Here is a 17,587-nt window from a genome sequence, read left to right on the forward strand (position 1 = left end):
TACTTGCCACACATCACACACACGTGTCTGGTGACATTGGGGAGAACTTGCAAGGGCTCAGAGAGGGTGACAGCAAAAGAAGTTTGAGGGCGTCAATGGCAGCAGACAACAGGGGGCTGTCGGGCCACACAGGCTGGGAGGGGTGGGCTCAGATGGCTGCCCACAACCTGAGACACACACACACACACACACACACACACACACAAACACACACACACACACACACAGGTCCCCGCAGCCCACAGGATGTCGCTCCAGCTCACGCCATTCCCAGGATCAGTAAGGTCCCCATCCAGCACCTCCCCTCCCTTCGAGGCAGGCAGGGGCGTGGAGAGGAGGCGGCAGCAGCACCAAGCCTCATACCTATCAAAGCCTGGGTGTGGGCAGGACAGCGGCGCTCTTGCCTTTGGGCCCCTGTCAGAGTTGGGTTAAACTTTGACCAGTGCTTAACTCCTATTCCGTAAGTGTCACCTGGTCAGTGTTTAATTCCAGTCTGGGTGACTCCAGTCTCCACTTTCCCCACTTCCTTTATCCAGCTCCTCCTGGAGGTCCAGGGCCAGCTGCGTCCCTGGAAGGATGCTGGTGGCTGAGGGGTCACGCTTCGCAGTCCCCAGTCGGCGTTGGAGCCACCCTGAGTGACAGTTGCCAGGCGGGCGCCCGGAGAGCCCTGGTCCAGGGGCAGTGAGGCCGACGGCCACCGCCATGTGCCAGGCTTCTCAGCTGACGAAACAGGTGCTGCCGTGGGGAAAGTAGGTCCCCGGCCTTGGCCCCTTGGCCCTGGGCCAGCTTCTCCCTGGGGCCCCCTCGGCAGGCCCCATGGCATTTTCTGAGCTCCTAGACCAAGTGGGTGGCCTGGGCAGGTTCCAGGTTCTCCAGATGGTGGCCTTGGTGGTCCCTATCATATGGCTCACCACTCAGAGCATGATGGAGAACTTCTCGGCCGCCGTGCCCAGCCACCGCTGCTGGGTACCCCTCCTGGACAACGGCACTGCCCAGGCCGGTGTCCCCGGGGCCCTGGACCCCAAGGACCTCCTGACCGTCTCCATCCCACCGGGCCCCAACCGCGAGCCCCACCAGTGCCGCCGCTTCCGCCAACCACAGTGGCAGCTCCTGGACCCCAACGCCACGGCCGCCAACTGGAGCGAGGCCGCCACGGAGCCGTGCGTGGACGGCTGGGTCTACGACCGCAGCACCTTCACCTCCACCATCGTGGCCAAGGTAAGGGCCTCCGCTGACACCCGCCCCCCACGTCCTGGCACTTTAGAGGCCAAGGTCAGAGCTCACACTTGACTCCAAATGGCCTGGTCCTGGGAGGGACCTGCATCTGGAGGCTTCCTCACTCGCCACTCGTGCCTTCCTCCAGCACCTGGCCCTACAGGGGAGTGGGCAGCGGGCCTCAGCTTACAGACAGACACTGGCTCCTGGCTCGTGGAAGAGTGGGTGGTGTCCACGACTGCCGGGCCAGCCCTGCCACCACTGATGAGTGACTCAGGCAGCTCCCTCCACCGGGAGGCCAGTTCTCAGACCCCGGGGGAGGCATCAGGCAAATCTGGCCAAGTGGGAGGGGCCACCAGGGAGAACTTGACCCCGGACCAGAGGGTGACGAGAGGAGGCTTAGCCCTGCCCTACCACCTTAGAGGTCACCAGGCCATCCACCCACACCTGGCTCCCTCGGGGCTTCCCATCCCCCCCACCTCCCCCATGCGTCTGGGCTCAGCTCCCCCTCCTCTCCCACCAGTGGGACCTTGTGTGTGATTCCCACGCCCTGAAGCCCATGGCCCAGTCCATCTATCTGTCGGGGATCCTGGTGGGGGCTGCCGTGTTCGGCCAAGCTTCCGACAGGTGAGTACCCCCGGTTCTAGAAGCCCCTTTTCCCTCGTGCCCCTGTGCTCCTATCTCCCTGGCCTCTTGCAGCCGGGTCCGGGGAGAAAGCGCTCTGCTGGCCATCGGGACGCCTGCATGTGGTCTCACTCCTGACACCTTCAGCTCTGCCACTGAGCAAGCCCTGTCCCCGCTCTGGGCCTCGGTTTCACCAGCTCCCCTCTGGGGCGATCTCCCAAAAGCTCACTGCTAAAGTGTGCCTTCAGCTGTCGCTGAGCGCTCCTGCCGACAGGGAGCTCATTCTCTACCCGGGGAAGTCACCTGTGCCTACAGGCCTTTCGTTGGGGGATAACTCGGGTCCGGACCCAGGAGTCACTGTGACCTCTGCTCAGACCCCCGTGGCTGGTGCTGTGGTGCCTCGCGGACCTGGCTACCACCTGCATGTTTCTATGCCCGCAGGTTTGGTCGCAGGCTGGTGCTGACCTTGAACTACCTTCAGATGGCCATGGCAGGCACGGCAGCCGCCTTCGCCCCCATCTTCCCCGTGTACTGCCTGTTCCGCTTCCTGGTGGCCTTTGCTGTGGCGGGCGTCATGATGAACACCTGCACTCTCCGTAGGTCACCTGACCCGGGCCAGGTGAGGGAGGCTCGTGTGGGCTCCCCAGGCTGACCCTTGCGGTCTCCTTGCAGTGATGGAGTGGACATCCACGCGTGCCCGAGCCTTGGCGATGACTTTGAACTCCCTGGGCTTCAGCTTTGGCCAAGTCCTGATGGCCATGGTGGCCTACGGTGTGCGTGACTGGGCCCTCCTGCAGTTGGTGGTCTCCGCCCCCTTCTTCCTCTGCTTCGTGTATTCTTGGTAAGCGCTGTCCCCCTCCTCGGAGAAAACCCGTACCTACCCTCCACCCTGGGGGCAGAGGCCAGGGGCACAGGAGGCCAAGGGAGCACAGTCGGGGAGGGGGTGGGGGCGGGAGCCACGGACCCAGCACAGCTGGTGGCCACAGGCCCATGGTGCTCACCCACCCCGAACTGGGGCTCTGGGGCCCGAGACGGTTCTCCTTTCCCTGTTCCCCCCGGTGCCTCCTCCCCCTCCACTCAGCCTCCCCCCTCCCTCTTCCTTCCCATCATCTCTAGGCCTCTTCCTTCTTGACTCCTTGTTTGCCTTGGCATGTGTGCCTCTAGACACATTTTCTGAGCTGAGGCTCTAGGCCCGGCCGAGGGGTGGGATACAAATACAACACACACACACACACACACACACACACACACACACACACCATTCCTAGAATACAGCCCAGGTCAGCCTTAGGTACTGACATTTTACTAAAGAACAGGGACCAAGACCCAGTGGTCAGAGGGGACCCCCAGCCCCCAACACAGGGCTGACATATGAGATAGTTAGGAAATGTCTGCACCGTCCTGAAATAAATCAAGCATGGCTCTTGCCAAACTCCTGGGACATAGTGGGTGTACGGGAAATATTTGTTGGATGGATATCTGGATGGATGGATGGATGGATGGATGGATGGATGGATGGCTAGATAGATGATAATAGATGGATGGATGGATGATAGATAGGTAGAAAATAGATAACAGATAATAATGGACAATAGATAACAGATGGTGGGCAATAGTTGAGATGAGATGAGATGAATTGGTGGGTGGAGGGGTAAGTGGAGGGACAGAGTGGAGCTTGGCTCATTCACACAGACCCAGCAGCTCTGGGTTTTTGGTTGGCCATTGCGGCCACTGCAGAAAGAAGTGTGGGGAGAACAGGGTCTCAGCACCGGGAGGAGGCCTAACTTCGCGGATCTCTTCAAGCCCAACTGGTTGGAGCAGAAAAGCTCTTAAAATGGAGCCTTGAGCAACTAACTTGCAGTCACTCTCCAGAGCACAGTCATGCTTCCTGCACTGGCTCCGAGAAGAGGTGAATCCAACCAACAGCCGGCTTTCTGGGAAGGTAGTTTGACCCCCAGACCAACAGATCGGAGGCTGGAGGTCAGAGGGCAAGGGTCAGCAATGCAGATTCCAGGGCACCCTTCCCAGCTCTCTGAAGCTGACGCTGGTGCTCGGGGTGGGACCTCACTTTCCCTGACAGACGTGCCCACGCAGGTGCCGTGCACATGCCCACAAGCATGCGTCACCCACCACTTGGTGACGTCGAGTCCCCACCAGGTCCAGGGCGCTGGCTGATGCGGGGCTGACGGCACGAAAGAGGAACATGGTCCCGCGGGGAGCTGGCAAGGCACCCCACACGTGACGACATGCACAAACCACACCCGGGGCTTGAGGAATAAGTAGGGGTGCACCTGAGCCCATCTCTCTTCATGACAAGTGTCTACCTGTGGCGGCCCCTCCTCCGTCCCCATCTCCACGAACCAGCCCAACCACCAGGCTTCACCCACGACAGCCCTGGCGCCCCAGCTCTGCTCCCCTGTTCTTGGGCCCTGAATCGGAGGAGGGGCTGCTCTCTCCCAGGCGACCTAACCTGTGTCCCCTGTGCCAGAGGCTGCAAACACTGAATCCCCTCCCCAGACCGGCCTCTCCCCAGACTCCAGCCTCCTGTTTCCAACCGGCCGTGTGACGTCCCCACGACCGATGTCTGCACCACAAACAGACCGTCTCCTTACACCTGCTCTTTCCCAAGGCTTCCCCAGCAAGGGCGGGGGACGGGGGGGAGAATGGCAGCCACATCCACCAGGTCCCAGAGTTAGAGACACCATGTCACCTCCCTGTCCCTCGCTGACCCCCCCCCGTCATAAGTCCAACAGGTCACTGGGTTTTGTCAACTCTCTCTCGAAAGTACACCTTCTCTCCCCTGTTCTGCCTCCCGAGGACCTCGGGGCCCCGTGCATGTGGAGCAGGGGACCCCAAGTCTGGCTGCCGCTCCCAGGGGAAAGCTTGCCTGGCTGGGGGGCCCTGCCTGAGCAGAGGCCTGGAGGCAGGAGCCAGGGTGGAGTGGGGGGCATGACAGGGTCCTCAGTGGGATGGGCTGGTGCAAGGGGTCTGGGCTGATGTCAAGGGCTGTGGGTGTAAGGTTTAGCGTTAGGGGCTGGGTCCCGGCATGGGGGTGTGGGGCTGGGAGGCGTGAGGCTGGCTGGCATCCAGGAAGCGGCAAATGTTATCCTGGCGTGGGCGATGGGGCCACAGGGAGACAAGGGCAGGGGGTTGGTCACGTGCGAAGAGTGCTGGTGGTGACAGGAGTTGGCAGCTGCCTGGGTGCAGGTGGAGGGGGGGCGGGGGATGTCTGGACCAAAGACCCTGCTCTGGGCCTGAGCCCCCCCAGGCATGTGTGAAGCTCATGTGGGGAGGAGGGAGCTCAGGCAGGAAGGTGCAGCCTCGGGGTGCACAGGAAGGCCACAACTGTGAAATCAGGGAGGTGCCGGGCCTCCCTGGGGGGAGGTGGGGGACCCCAGCAGGCTTGCGGCTTGTGGTGGGCTGCCAGGACCACAGTCCTTACCAGGCACCCAGGCCTACTTCCTAGGTGGGGGAAGGGAAGGGCCACGGGGTCGGGAGGGAGGCAGGAAGGGACGGATGCAGACTCCCAACCCCAATCTCAGAAAGAGAAGGAAAAAGGCAGAAAAGGTGGTCTGCAGGGGAAGGAGGGCGTCACGTGGCGCGGCCTCCCTGAGCCCCGGGCCTCTGGGCACCAGTGAGGCCACGCACCCCTGGCACAGGGAGGTGGGAGAGTGGTAGGGCTCCACAGGCAGTACCCCCGCCCATTCTCCGCCCTTGACCCCCCGCAGGTGGCTGGCAGAGTCTGCACGCTGGCTCCTCATCACCGGCAAGCTGGAGCGGGGCCTGCGGGAGCTACAGAAGGTGGCTGCCATCAACGGGAAGAGGGCGGTGCGGGACACATTGACTACAGAGGTGAGGCGGGACCTTCCTCCAGGGCTCAGCCCTCAGACTCTCTCCCTCGCCCCTGCACAGGCCCCTGGGGGAGGGGAGCGGTGAGGGTCTTAGGGAGGAGGACCTGCCCAGTGCTCCCGATGCTGACAGTGACTCTTCCACCCACCCTGCCTCGCCCCTGCAGGTCTTGGTCTCAGCCATGCAAGAGGAGCTGAGTGCGGGCCAGGCGACTGCCAGCCCGGGTGCCCTGCTTTGCACACCCGGCTTGGGCCTCCGGACCTGTGTCTCCACTCTGTGCTGGTAGAGAGCACCCCCCAACCCGCCCGGGGCCCCAGCCTCTGCCTCAGGCACCTGGGAAGCCCAGAGGGAGGCTCTGGCTGGCATCCAGTTAGGGGACCTCTACGGACTCCCCTCCTGCCCCCACCTTCAGGAAACGGCCTGCGGCCCCCGAGCCCCGCTAGCAGTCAGGCTCCAGAAGGAGAGAGATGGGACAGCAGAGACCCCCCCCCCCCTTCCCAAGGAGGAGGAGTCACAGCAAAGGCGCTGGCAGAGGGAGGGGGCCCAGCAGCCTGAGGGGGCCGACAGAGAATGAGCAAGGCGAGAAGGCACACCCAGCCCAGGAGTATCAGGCCTTGGAGCCAGTGTCGCCCGGCAAGGACTGAAAGAGACAGACCCGCCGCCAGACAGGGCGCCCAGAGGGACGGAGGGAGGGAGGGAGGAAAACCCTGGCCTCCCCCATCCCCAGCCCCTCACCAGTGCCTCCCATTGGCCAAACCTAGTGAGGCGGCACTGGCCGGGGTGGGGGGAAGCCTTGGGAAAGGTAGTGTACAGAGACCATCCTCCACTATACAGAGCCTGCAGGGGGAGGCGGCGGCGGGTCTGAGGACAGACAGGCAAAGCAGCAGCCCACGCCCCAGCCTGACCCCACCTGCCACGCCCGCAGGTTCGCCTTCGGCTTCACCTTCTACGGCCTGGCCCTGGACCTGCAGACCCTGGGCAGCGACATTTTTCTGCTCCAGGTCCTCATTGGGGTCGTGGACATCCCGGCCAAGATCGGCACCCTGCTGCTGCTGAGCCGTCTGGGCCGCAGGCCCACTCAGGCGGCGTCCCTGGTGCTGGCCGGGCTCTGCATCCTAACCAACACGCTGGTGCCCCAGGGTGAGTGGGGCGGGGCTGCGTGCCCTCGGCTGTGGCTAGAGGCTTCCCTACCTCGGGGTGCTGAGCCAGGGAGCCAGCCCCTGCCCCCTCCTCAGAGGGTGCTGCTCTAGAGCAGGGGCCCAGGGGGTGGGGGGGGGGGGGGGGGGGGAAGGAGGCTGCTGGGGCATCTGGGACAGATGGTGACAGCCCGCGCCAGGCAGCAGGAACGGGGATGGTGTGGAGGGGGTGGCATCACGAGAGACTGCGGAGATAAAAGAAGGACTCCGGGCTGGAATGCAGGGGGAGCGGAGGGAGCAGGGGGTCAAGAAGGACTCCCAGGGTCTGGCTCAGGGTTAGGCAGCTGTTTGAGGGACAGTGAATGTAACCACAATGTCGCCTAGGACATAGCATGTGTGTGTGTTCTGGGGACACCCAGATGGAGGTCAGTCACAGACATTTGGGAGGTCAGAGAGAAGTCTGGCTTGGAGAGAGCCTCCATCTGACCTCGGAGGCCCAGCCACCAACCTCGCTAACCCCTTCTCTGTCCACAGATATGGGGGCCCTGCGTTCAGCCCTGGCCGTGCTAGGGCTCTCGGGGCTGGGGGCCGCCTTCACCTGCGTCAGCATCTACACTGGTGAGCTCTTCCCCACCGTGCTCAGGTGAGGCTACTCCTTGGCCCAAAGAAGGGGTCGCCTTGGGCTGCGAGAGCAGGGTGGGGGTGTGCCTTCAACAGCCTCGGATGTTCCCGCCGCTGTCTCCCTCCTATGCGGTCTCAGGGCTGAGCAGGTGCCATCCGGCCCAGCCTGGACCACTGTGGTTCCCGGGACAGAGTGGGGGTGGGCCGGGCTAGGAGCCCCTCACGGGTGCGTCTGCGACTACAGGATGACAGCGGTGGGCCTGGGCCAGATGGCAGCCCGCGCAGGAGCTATCCTGGGGCCCCTAGTCCGGCTGCTGGGTGCCTACGGCCGCTCGCTGCCCCTGCTGGTCTACGGGGCGGTGCCGGTGCTGAGCGGGCTGGCTGCGCTGCTGCTGCCGGAGACAGGGAGCCTGCCGCTGCCCGACACCATTCAAGATGTGCAGAACCAGTGAGTGGCCTCGGCCCGGGGACCACCCTGTCCATCCACCCACCCTTCACCGGGCAGAGAGAGAAGCAGAGGCACACAAAGGGACAGGATTGGCTCAGAGTCACACAGTACATCTTGGGGAGGAGTGGAGACCGAGGGCTGGGGCTCCTGGATGACAGTGTGGACTTCGTCTCCTGCTCTCCCAAATAGCTTAAAAGGAGTCACCTTAAAAGAGCCACCCTAAAAGGAGTCCAGGGGAAGGGAGAGTGTAGTCCTTTGTAAGGAGGAGGGCCAAGGGTGTGACGGGCATTGCTGGGGGGCCCCACAGGCCCCAAAATCTACCACAAAAGCCCCTGGATGGCTGGCAGGGCTGTCACTGCCCCTCACTCCCGCCACGTGCCCAGGGAGCTCATTCCTGGGTCCCCAAGAGCAGGGCAGCAGTACTTCCAGAGTCCTCAGGGAGGGGAGACAGTTCATGGGTCAGAGGTCACTCTGTACCCACAAGCCACACCCCTCTTGTCTTTCACGTCTGAACAGGGCAGTGAAGAAAGCGACACACAGACCCCCGGGGCACACGGTCCTGAAATCCACACACTTTTAAGCTCCCAGGAATTCTGCAATGAAACGTTGGGAGCAGCACCCTCTCTCCTTCAGAGAAGGCAGAACGGCCAAGGCCACGATCACCAGAGGGTCCGGGGCGGCTCCTGCAGCTGAGGCCCGCCCCTCTCTGCACCTTCAACACAGGAAGGGCAGAGGATGGTCTGACTGGCTGGAGGCTGCCTCCGGGCACCCTCATGGGACCCTCCCTGGTGACTTTGGAAAGGAGCAAGGACCAGAAGGAACCTGTCCACCCCGTGCTCCCCTCCCCCAGCTGTCCACTGCCCCCCCGCCCCCCCTCCCTCTGCCGAGCTTGGAGGCCACCATCATCCATGGTCAAAACTTCCCAGACTCATTGCATTACCCTGAGAGCTCCGCACAAGTCTCAGCTCCTCAGTTGTACCCAAAAGGGAGCTCTGCACACTCCAGCCACAGGACCCATCCTGCCCCACCCCTTCTCTGCCTCCCAAACTCCCCTTTAGCCTCCCAGACTCAGGGCAATGGCCTCCTTCCAGGGGCCCAGTCTGAGGCCACAGAGAAACCCTTACCCACAGACACGCGCTTGTCTCCCACCTGCCAGCTATGAGTTCTCAGAGAGTTGGAGTGGCCCCCTGGCCCCCTGACCCAGCCCCGACACAAGGCCTGGCAGGAGGGGCATTGGCAAGGGCGACAAAAGAGTGAATAAAGGATCAAACGACTGCCCCTCCTGCCCCTCGGACTCCAGTGAGGAGCCACAGGCGGGGGAGGGGCAGAGGAGAGTGCAGGGGAGCGCCTCTGGGGGCCAGCCTTTTCCCGGGCCAGAGTATCTGCCCTTTTCCAGCCTGTGTTGTGGGCGGGGCACCGTCCTGGGCATCTCACGGCATTAGCTCGTCTTTTCCTTCAAGGAAGATGCCCCGTTTTAAAGATGGGAAAGTAAAGCTTGGAGAAACTAATTGCCCGTGATGTGCAGCCAGGAGGGACAGAATCAAGAGCCGGGCCCCCGTCTCCAAAGCCCAGCCCTGGCCACAACGCCCCCCGCCTGCCCTTAGGCCTCGAAACCTGGGCACCCAGGGATGCTCCTCAAGGCAGAGGCCTCCCTCTCAGAACCAGCCAGGACCCTGCAGAGCCCACTGGCACCACGTACAGAAAAACCCAGTACAAGGGCTCAGATGGAAAGGGATGGATGCCCGAGTTCCTCTATCCCTGCTAATGCAAATGTGGGCACAGGCAGAAGCCCTTTGCTGCCCATCCGGGTCCCCATCGACTGCTCACCTGCTGAGTCACCCCAGAGCTGAGCTCAGGTGGTCTCTGCTTGACCTGTGCCTGTGTCTCTGCTGCCTGGCACCCCAGCAAAGGGCCGTGCCCCTTCACACCACACACACACACACACACACACACACACACACACACACACACGAGTGCGCACGTGCGTGCACACACATCAGATGGAAGCGCTCACTGGTCTGGTCTTATCAGCGGTAGTCCCAGGCCTCTTAGCAGGGGGGATAGTGTCTCTCAGCCCTCTGCCTTGGCCACCCCTCAGTGAAGACCCCCCTCCCACCCCCGTCCACACACACGGACAAAAGGGACAGGGGTGGGGATCATGTTTGTTAAGATGCCCAAAGGCAAGCTTGTCCCAGCCCGTCCTGAACTTCCCAACCTGTCTGCCTGCTGCCCAGCTGAGCTCCAGCTACTTCCTTACCCTTGTTCAGCATTCTTGAGGCCCCCTGGTGTCCAGAAGTTTCCAGAAGAGAGAATGGAAGGCTGGTGAGAGATGGCTCCTCTGCCGCCACCAGTTCAGTTCAGTATCATCCAGTTCGCCAAGTGGTCAGAGCTGTCCCTCTGCCCACGTTCAGGGCAGCCTTGCTCCTGGCCCTTGCAGGTGGTCACAGTCTTCTAGGACCTGGGGCCTCTCTGCTTCCATGTCTCCCCTCACTCGACAGGACCCGGAACTGGGAGGGTCCAGGGCCCTGCCCCTCTGGGGCAGCTGGGGGTGAGTGTCATTCCCATGGGGCAGAGTGGGTGCCCTGCAAGGGGAGAGGGGTCTCCCCTCACAGCGGTCTCAGGCCTGCTTTCCAGACAGGCACCCCACTCAAGCGACAGGTCTTCACTGGGGACGCCCCTCTTTGGCTGCTCACCACAGGGAGCGCGTGCCCCCAGAGGCTGCAGGGACGCCTGCAAGGGAAGGGCCCCGGAAAACGGGCGTGGGAAGGAAGAGGTCAACAACCACCTGCACAGTCTCATTCGCCCCGTGGCGGTAGAGGCCCCGGCAGCGGGGACAGTAACGTGGCTCCAGACCCACTTTGGCCATCCTCCTGTCTCCAGCCGGGCCTGCAGCTCTCCCAGAAGGGTGAGTGGGGAGGGCGGCGCAGGTTCCTTTGCCTCCATATCCGCCTCCAGGAAAGGGATGTCCTCCCAAAAGAGCGCCAGCACCAGCTGACCTTGTGTTCCCTCCACGGGGATCTCAAGGGTGGTAGGGTAGGTCTTCAAGGTCAAAGGTATCAGCTAGACTCCTCTTTAAGCTTCTTTTCTAACTCAGTCTTTGCTCCTCCCCAGTTGGAATCTCCTGGCACATCCCTGCAAGTACCAGCTGTCAAGGAGAGAGGTTTCTGGAATTTCAGTCACCTCCAGATGCTGTTTGGACACTCCTGAGGTCAATGTCAGGCCAGCCAGACCCCAAAGCACCTCAGCTCAGGCCTAGGTGTTAACTTCAGTATCAGATGCCCAGATGAAGGAGCTGAGACTGAACTGGCCATATCTTACAGATGGGTAAACTGAGTCAATGGTAGATTGCAGGGATCTTTCCTCTTACAACCAACCCTTGAGTGACAAGAGCCATTAGTCTATTTGCACAGAGAGGAAAACACCCAGTCCTACAGCCCCATGGCAATGAGCAGGACTGGGGCCCATCCTTCCAACTCCTGCACTGTCCCTCTTTCTGGCCCCCTATTCTGACAAGCTGTTCAGGGCCATTCTAGAAACTTCTGAAATAAGAAGTTCCCTTGTTGACACCAAGGAACTCCTGCCTGCCTTTATTTGTTTTCTTTGGCCCGTGATGATGGGGCAAGGGAGCCTGAGATAAATTTCTATCCCTTGAACAGGCAGAACAGCAGCAGAAGACGCGGGGGCGAAGGTCACGGCCAGTGCAGGGACAGGATGTCCTGGCAAGACGGCCCCAAGTCAGGGCCTCTGCCAGGCTTCCACAGGGGGCTACAGCTGACCTCAGGCTCCAAGGCTGTGAGCAGCCGGGCAGAGAAGCAGAGCCCCTGCCTCCCCCGAGGTGGATGAGGAGAGGCCTGGTCTATGGAAATCACAGCGGGGGGCAGCTACTGGAGAACCCGAGCTCCGCCACTGATAGGACCCTGGGGAAGGTCTCCCAAAGAGCCCTGGGGGAATGCCCGAGGGTAAGGAGGATCCGGACAGGGAAAAAGCTTCATCTCAGGATGGAAGGAAGGCCGGGGAGGTGGGGCTCCTGTAGACCTCAAGCCCAAAGACCTGGGGGATGTCCAGGCCTAAACATGGACTGGGCTTGCGAACTGGAAAATGCTGCAAGAACGGGCTGGCCACCTGTGGACGGAAGCTCTCAAAGCAGCTTCAACTGGTGAAGAGTGAGGGCGAGCCAAGGGCACGAGAAAGCAGAGCCCAGAGAGGGGGGCAAGATCCTCCGAGCAGAAAGTGGAGGAGACCGGAGTGACAGAAGCAGGACTGAGTGGCTCCCGTGTCCAGCGCTATGGCGACCCACAACTGCCACCTGGGAGAGGAAGGCTGCCCACGCTCCGCCCTCCTGAGAATGACAGCACATCCGTGTCCTCGCCTACAACCCTCACCTAAGAGTTTCAATTACAGACCCATCTCTCTGCGTGTTTGGGACCGTGGGTCTGTTCAGTGTCACCAGGAAGGAGCAAACACCCTAGGATGAGGCTCTACTTCCATCTGCAGCTGCAGGAGCTGCGCACAGTCAGCCAGCAGGCAGTGTAGATGGGGGCGGGGGAGGGGGTGGGCAGGTGGGGCGGCAGAGGGTAGGTTCCAAATCCCTGGAGATGCAGAAAAAGCGGAGACCCTGGAGTTAGGCAGAACTGGGGGGAAATGTGCACTCAGCCCCTGAAGCCCTTGCCACCCAGGAATACCACCTTCCCCAAGGGCTGGAGCAACACCCGTACCCCAGCAGCCCCCAGAGGCGTAGGTCCGATTTGGCCACTAGGGGGCAACATGATGCCCTTGCCCTCTGGTGATTAGCTCACCACCAGAGAAGCTCAGGAGGGTGGGCTCAGCCCCGGCTACAGACCAGCTGCTACCTGGCCCGATCCACAGGTCAGGAGGGACACGGGGGTGACACAAAGACAAGTCGCCCCTCTCCCCAACCACCACCACCATGAGCCCAAAGCCATGCCCGGCCCAAATCTTTGGAGGCGACTTACCAGCTCTCATAGGCCGCAGTTTGGGCCCAAACCCCGGGCCAGAGCCAGGACCGATGTCCCAACAGCTCCCACCCCGAAAAAACTGCACAGGACCGTTGGATTTGGAAAGTTTTTGTTTTCTTTTCCCACACATTTCCGGGGTTGGGGTGTTTTCCAAGACTCAGACACATTTGTTAACAAAGAGAGAAAAAAAACTGGGGGAGCAGGGAGCCCGTGGTTAGAGAAGTGACCCCAGCAGTCAGCGGGCAATGCCTCGCTCTCTCTCTCTTCCCTGGTGCCCGCGCCCAACGGGTGCCACAGGCTGCTGCTCGCGGTATCTAGATTATTTGTCTTTAATATATATCTGCATTTGCCTTTCCCCTCCCCCCCGCCCCCCCCACCCCTGCTCCTCCAGCAGCTTGCCCATCAATGCACGTCGCCCGGCGGCACACTACAGAACAGGCCTTCGGCGGCCCGAGCCCCTCCCCTGGGCGGCACCAGGCAAGCGCCTCCCCCCGGTGGGCGGAGTCGGCGCTCGGGGCAACGCCCACTGCCCCGCCCCGCCCCCCGCGCTGGGCCACCCGGCCCCGCGCGCCCGCCCTTCTCCCACCGACTCTGGAAACCCAAGGGGAGGAAAGGAAGCGGAGAAACCAGACACACAGAAAAGAGGTGGAGGGAGGGAGGGTGGGGGCAGAGAGACACAGCAAGCCTGGGACGGGGGGCCGGAGGGCTTGGGAAGAGAAGGAAGGCAGGAGGGACAGAGGGAAGAAGAAAAATGGAGGGAAATGAAACAGGACGAGGAGTGGACACTTTACAAAACCCCCAGCCTTCCTTCCCGCCCAACCCCACCAAAATAAAACTACCCCCCTTAAAAAAATAAATCAACCCAGGGCTGCGAGCTCGCGCCCTGCCCGGCGGGTGCCCCCGCCCAGGACGGCAGGAGGAAGGGGACGACGGGGTTTCCTTTTCTGTTTTTTTCTTTTTTCTTTCTTTCTTTTCTTCCCTTTTTTTCTTTCTTTCTTCCCTTTTTTTCTTTTCTTTTCTTTTTTTTTTTTTTTTTTTTGCGTTTCCTCTTCGTGAGAGAAGTCTGAGGCAGCCAGGGCGTGGGTCCCCAGAGCCCCCGGCGGGGAGAGGGCCGTCCCCGGGAGGGGCAGCTGGCAGTGGGGCGCGGTGCCGGGGCTCACACGTAGTACTCCTTGTCTTTGTTCTTCTTGGCCTTGCTGGGCGTCTTGGGAGCGGCCGGGGCCTTCTCTTTCACCACCGCCCCATTGCTCTGGGCCGAGTTACTGATGTAGTTCCGGCTCTGGTCCACCTGGTAGGAGCCCTCGTCGCGGTTGCGGTACTTGTACATGGCGTAGAGGAGGATGAGGATGCAGAGCGCCGCGGCCGCCACGATGCCCACCACCATGCCCGTGGTGCTGCTGGACTCCCGGATCACCTCCACCGCGCCCGGCGGGCCCCGCTCCCCAGGCCCCGTGGGGTTGGCTGTGGGCAGATGGGGGAAGCCGGGGGCGGAGGTCACGCCCGGGCGCAGGGGCGGGGGCCTCCGCGGCTCGAAAGACGTGGGGGCCCCGGGCCCCAGGGGCGGGTTCTCCAGCAAGGGCTGCAGCGGGTCTCGGTGGTTCATTTTGCCCGCAGGCAGGTTGGGGGCCGGGGCGGAGGGGGCTAGCAGCACCCCGGGGGCGCCCGTGGCCCCATCTGTCCTGAGGTTGGGCCGGGGAGCGGGTTTGCGGGGTGAGAGGAGGGTGGTGCGGTCCGTGACCAGGGGAAAGGTGGTGTAAAAGTCCTCGTCGTCCGTGGGGGGGAGGCTGGAGTCAAAGACCTCCCCGGACGCAAAGCCGGAGGCCTCGATGGGCTCCTCGCAGTCGCTGTCGTCCTGCTCGGCCTGGCACGGGCCCCCGGCGGGCGGGCGGCGGGCCGCGGGTGGGGGCAAGGTGTCTTGGGTGGCGCCCACGCCCGTGAGGAAGGGATAGAAGGTGGGGGGTGGGGGCACGAAGGGGGATCGGGTGGCCACGGGAGGGGGGTCTAAGGAGTCCTCCGTGATAATGGGCAATATTAACTCTCCTCCTAGAACAAGAGAGAGAAGAGAAAAGAGAGGGTGTCAGCGAGGGCCCGGGGTGCAGGCGGCCGGCACAGAGAGAGAAACAACAGCCTCACACACCCAAATCGGTTCCAATTGGCTTTGGCGGGGACTAGAGCGGGCTGGGCCCGCCCGCCAGCCTGCCGGCGCGCTGCGGCGCTTTAAGCGGGCAGCGGCTCGGATGCCCTGGGCACCCCACGCACGGGCTCTGTGGCTCACTGAGTTTTGGTCTTTTGTTTGTCTTAAGAAACCAAAAGGAACAGAAAGGAAAGGAAATCGAAAAGAAACGGAAAAAAAAAAAAAACTCTACTGGTTTAAGGCTTAAAAACAGATACAAGAGCAGCATTTAAACAAACCTAACAACAATATCTTTTAGGGTTTTTTTTTCTAGGTTTTTCTCGTTTTTTGCTTTTGTTTTTTTTTTCTTTTGTTTTTTTTAAAAAAGAAGATAGCATACCACGGAATTCAGGCAACTTACATCAACAAATAGGCCGTGTGATTTTAGCATGAAGAAAAAAATTACAAACAGAGCTGTGTAAGCGGGTTCTCCCGGAAAAAAATAAGAAAAAACAACTTTTCCGTACAACGTTTTCTGTCTATCTGTTTGGTATCTCCCTCCCTCGCTCTTCTCTCCCTGGACATCTTGCTTCCTCCTGAACACATTCTCTCTCCTCCCTCACTTGTGCCCTCTCCCCCTCATTAAACACAAAACTAAGATATGCACAGTGCAGGCTCGCTTGGAGAAACTGTTATAACAGCACTCGGTGACAGCATGGGAGGAGGGAGCGAGCAGTGGGAAGGAGGGTGGGGGGGGCGGAAGAAGAGGTACATGACTGGCATGGGTGAGAGGACCTCAGAGGGCATGGTCATGGGAAGCAGCTTTGAAGGTTAATTGCAGGCTGGCCATGGGAAGAAGAGAAACTGAAGGTGGGAGGTGACAAGGTCCATGAGAAAGAGCGGGCAAGGAGGAGACACACTGGAGGAGGGTCCTGTCCCATAGGACTCTGGGAGAGGGGGTGAGAAGCCCTGTAGAGGCAGGGAGGTGGGGAGGCAGGGGGGTGGGGGTGAGGAAGGGAGGGTGGGAGGTGGACAGGAACACACGTCTCCTGAGCTAACCCTAATTCCCCAACTTGCTCTTTCTTCACCCTCCACCTCTGACCCCCACTGGCTTCCCCCCTCCCCCTCCCCAGAACCCCCATGGGCCGCCAGGACCTGACCAGGGCTTGACGGCCTCTGGCCCTCTTATTATTGTTAAAACAATAATAAAACAACGGAAAGAAGAAGAAAGCAAAAAAAGAAAAGAAAATACATACACAGCCATCTGGGAAGGAAGCACTTGCTAATACAGGGCCCAGGGGTGGGGGTGGGGGGTAACTAGTCGGGAAGGTTGGGACGGGGGAATGATTAGGTCTCCTCTCTCTCTCCCTAGGTCTATTCACTGTGGTACCCTGGGCATAAACTGCAATTCCCATCAGCCCCAAAGGGTGAGAACTACAACTCCCATTAGCCCTTGGAGGGGTGTGGACTACAATTCCCATCAGCCCCTGGGTCAACACCTTGACAACCCCCATCAGCCCACTGCCTCTCCCCCAGTTACTGCACCCCACTGGCATTGAGTAGAGCCAGCTGGAGTCTGGGTCTAGGAGACTGGTGGGAGGGCTCCCTCCTTTTAGAGGGACACCTCTGGGCCTGGTTGAGGCTGGAGATTTCCTCTGCCAAGCCAGCCACGTGCCACTGCCACATCCTGGCATCTCTTCTCCAGCTCCCCTGCACCCTAAGCCTCTGTGTTTGCTGAACCTTCAGATCCCAAGCTCCAGCAATCTTGCGGAGCTGTGTCCTTGGCCACACTAGCCCGCCACAGCCAAGATCTTGCCATTGAACTTGTAGCCTTGCCGAGTTCCTCACCCTGCTCCTCCCACCAGGCTCCCATCTCCCCCTGGGCCAGGGCTCACCTGCACCCCACACTGCAAAGCCCCAGGGCACCTGGCCCTCCACGGCTCAACCACAGTGAAAAACCGAGCCAAAAGCAGACAAGCATGTTCTGTGGAGCTGGGACCATCCAAAGCTGGCTTTTTATGGAGGAGGATGCTGAGGTGTGGAGTGGGGAGGACTTTCCAAGGTCACTCAGTGTCTGCAGCAGGCAAGGCGAACAAATGGACTATGCAGTCCTTTCCATGGCTCTCAGAGACCAAGGAAGGGTCAAGTCTCACAGGGAGCCTGGAAAAGCCTGATTCACCCTCCCCAGGCCTGCAGTAATCTGTTTGACCCTTGGCTTGCTTGTTAACCTGGGAGGCCACAGACCTGTTGTGTCATTAATGACTGTGTGACCAAGGACAAGCATCTGTCACTCTCTGGGCTTCAGCTTCCTCCTCTATACAATTAGGGTATTGGGCTCCAGGCCCAGGGTGAGGCCAAGGCCTGGCTCCTGTGGACATCCAGCCTATGGATGAATAATTTATCTCCCCACCCCTTCCTGAGTCCTGGACCCACCATGGACGGCCCAGCACCCCGGTGCCTGGGTCAAGGGCACATTCAGCTCCCAGGTCTTAGGGGAGGCTGGCAGCCTATGTCCTGTCATGACACGGGTCCCCTCCCTGCTGGACCGCACCACCAGCCCTCTTCTTGACCTTTGCCTTCTGTTCAGAACACCTTGCCCCTGATA

General features: G+C 60.9%; 2 protein-coding genes across 24 annotated transcripts in view; one reads left to right on the forward strand and one right to left on the reverse strand.

Moving 5' to 3' along the window:
- The first annotated feature begins 816 nt into the window (after positions 1-816).
- SLC22A12 (solute carrier family 22 member 12) lies at positions 817-8,566 on the forward strand. Of its 3 annotated transcripts, none has more exons than XM_039244923.1 (10): positions 817-1,218; positions 1,739-1,842; positions 2,281-2,435; positions 2,512-2,680; positions 5,568-5,691; positions 5,855-5,970; positions 6,614-6,828; positions 7,359-7,467; positions 7,690-7,893; positions 8,410-8,566. In XM_039244923.1, exons 1-10 carry the CDS (start codon positions 817-819, stop codon positions 8,471-8,473), a joined length of 1,662 nt encoding a protein of 553 aa, XP_039100854.1. In that variant the 3' UTR covers positions 8,474-8,566. The 3 variants fall into 3 exon arrangements, with proteins under 3 accessions (XP_039100854.1, XP_039100855.1, XP_039100856.1); XM_039244924.1 differs by having other exon boundaries at positions 2,281-2,333; XM_039244925.1 differs by lacking the exons at positions 2,281-2,435; positions 2,512-2,680.
- Positions 8,567-13,910: 5,344 nt separating this feature from the next.
- The window catches only part of NRXN2 (neurexin 2), a 100,694-nt gene continuing 97,017 nt past the window's right edge, over positions 13,911-17,587 (reverse strand). For 13 of the 21 annotated variants that reach the window (XM_039244811.1, XM_039244812.1, XM_039244807.1 and 10 more), the window contains one exon: positions 13,911-14,912. In XM_039244811.1, coding sequence (XP_039100742.1) covers positions 14,026-14,912 — 887 coding nt within the window. In that variant the 3' untranslated portion in view covers positions 13,911-14,025. The remainder of the gene's footprint in view (positions 14,913-17,587) is intronic. The other 8 variants (XM_039244820.1, XM_039244819.1, XM_039244815.1 and 5 more) reach the window with 1 other exon arrangement.

The sequence above is a fragment of the Hyaena hyaena genome, unplaced genomic scaffold (assembly GCF_003009895.1).
Source record: "Hyaena hyaena isolate Hyena2069 unplaced genomic scaffold, ASM300989v1 scaffold_248, whole genome shotgun sequence".
Taxonomy (NCBI): Eukaryota; Metazoa; Chordata; class Mammalia; order Carnivora; family Hyaenidae; genus Hyaena; species Hyaena hyaena.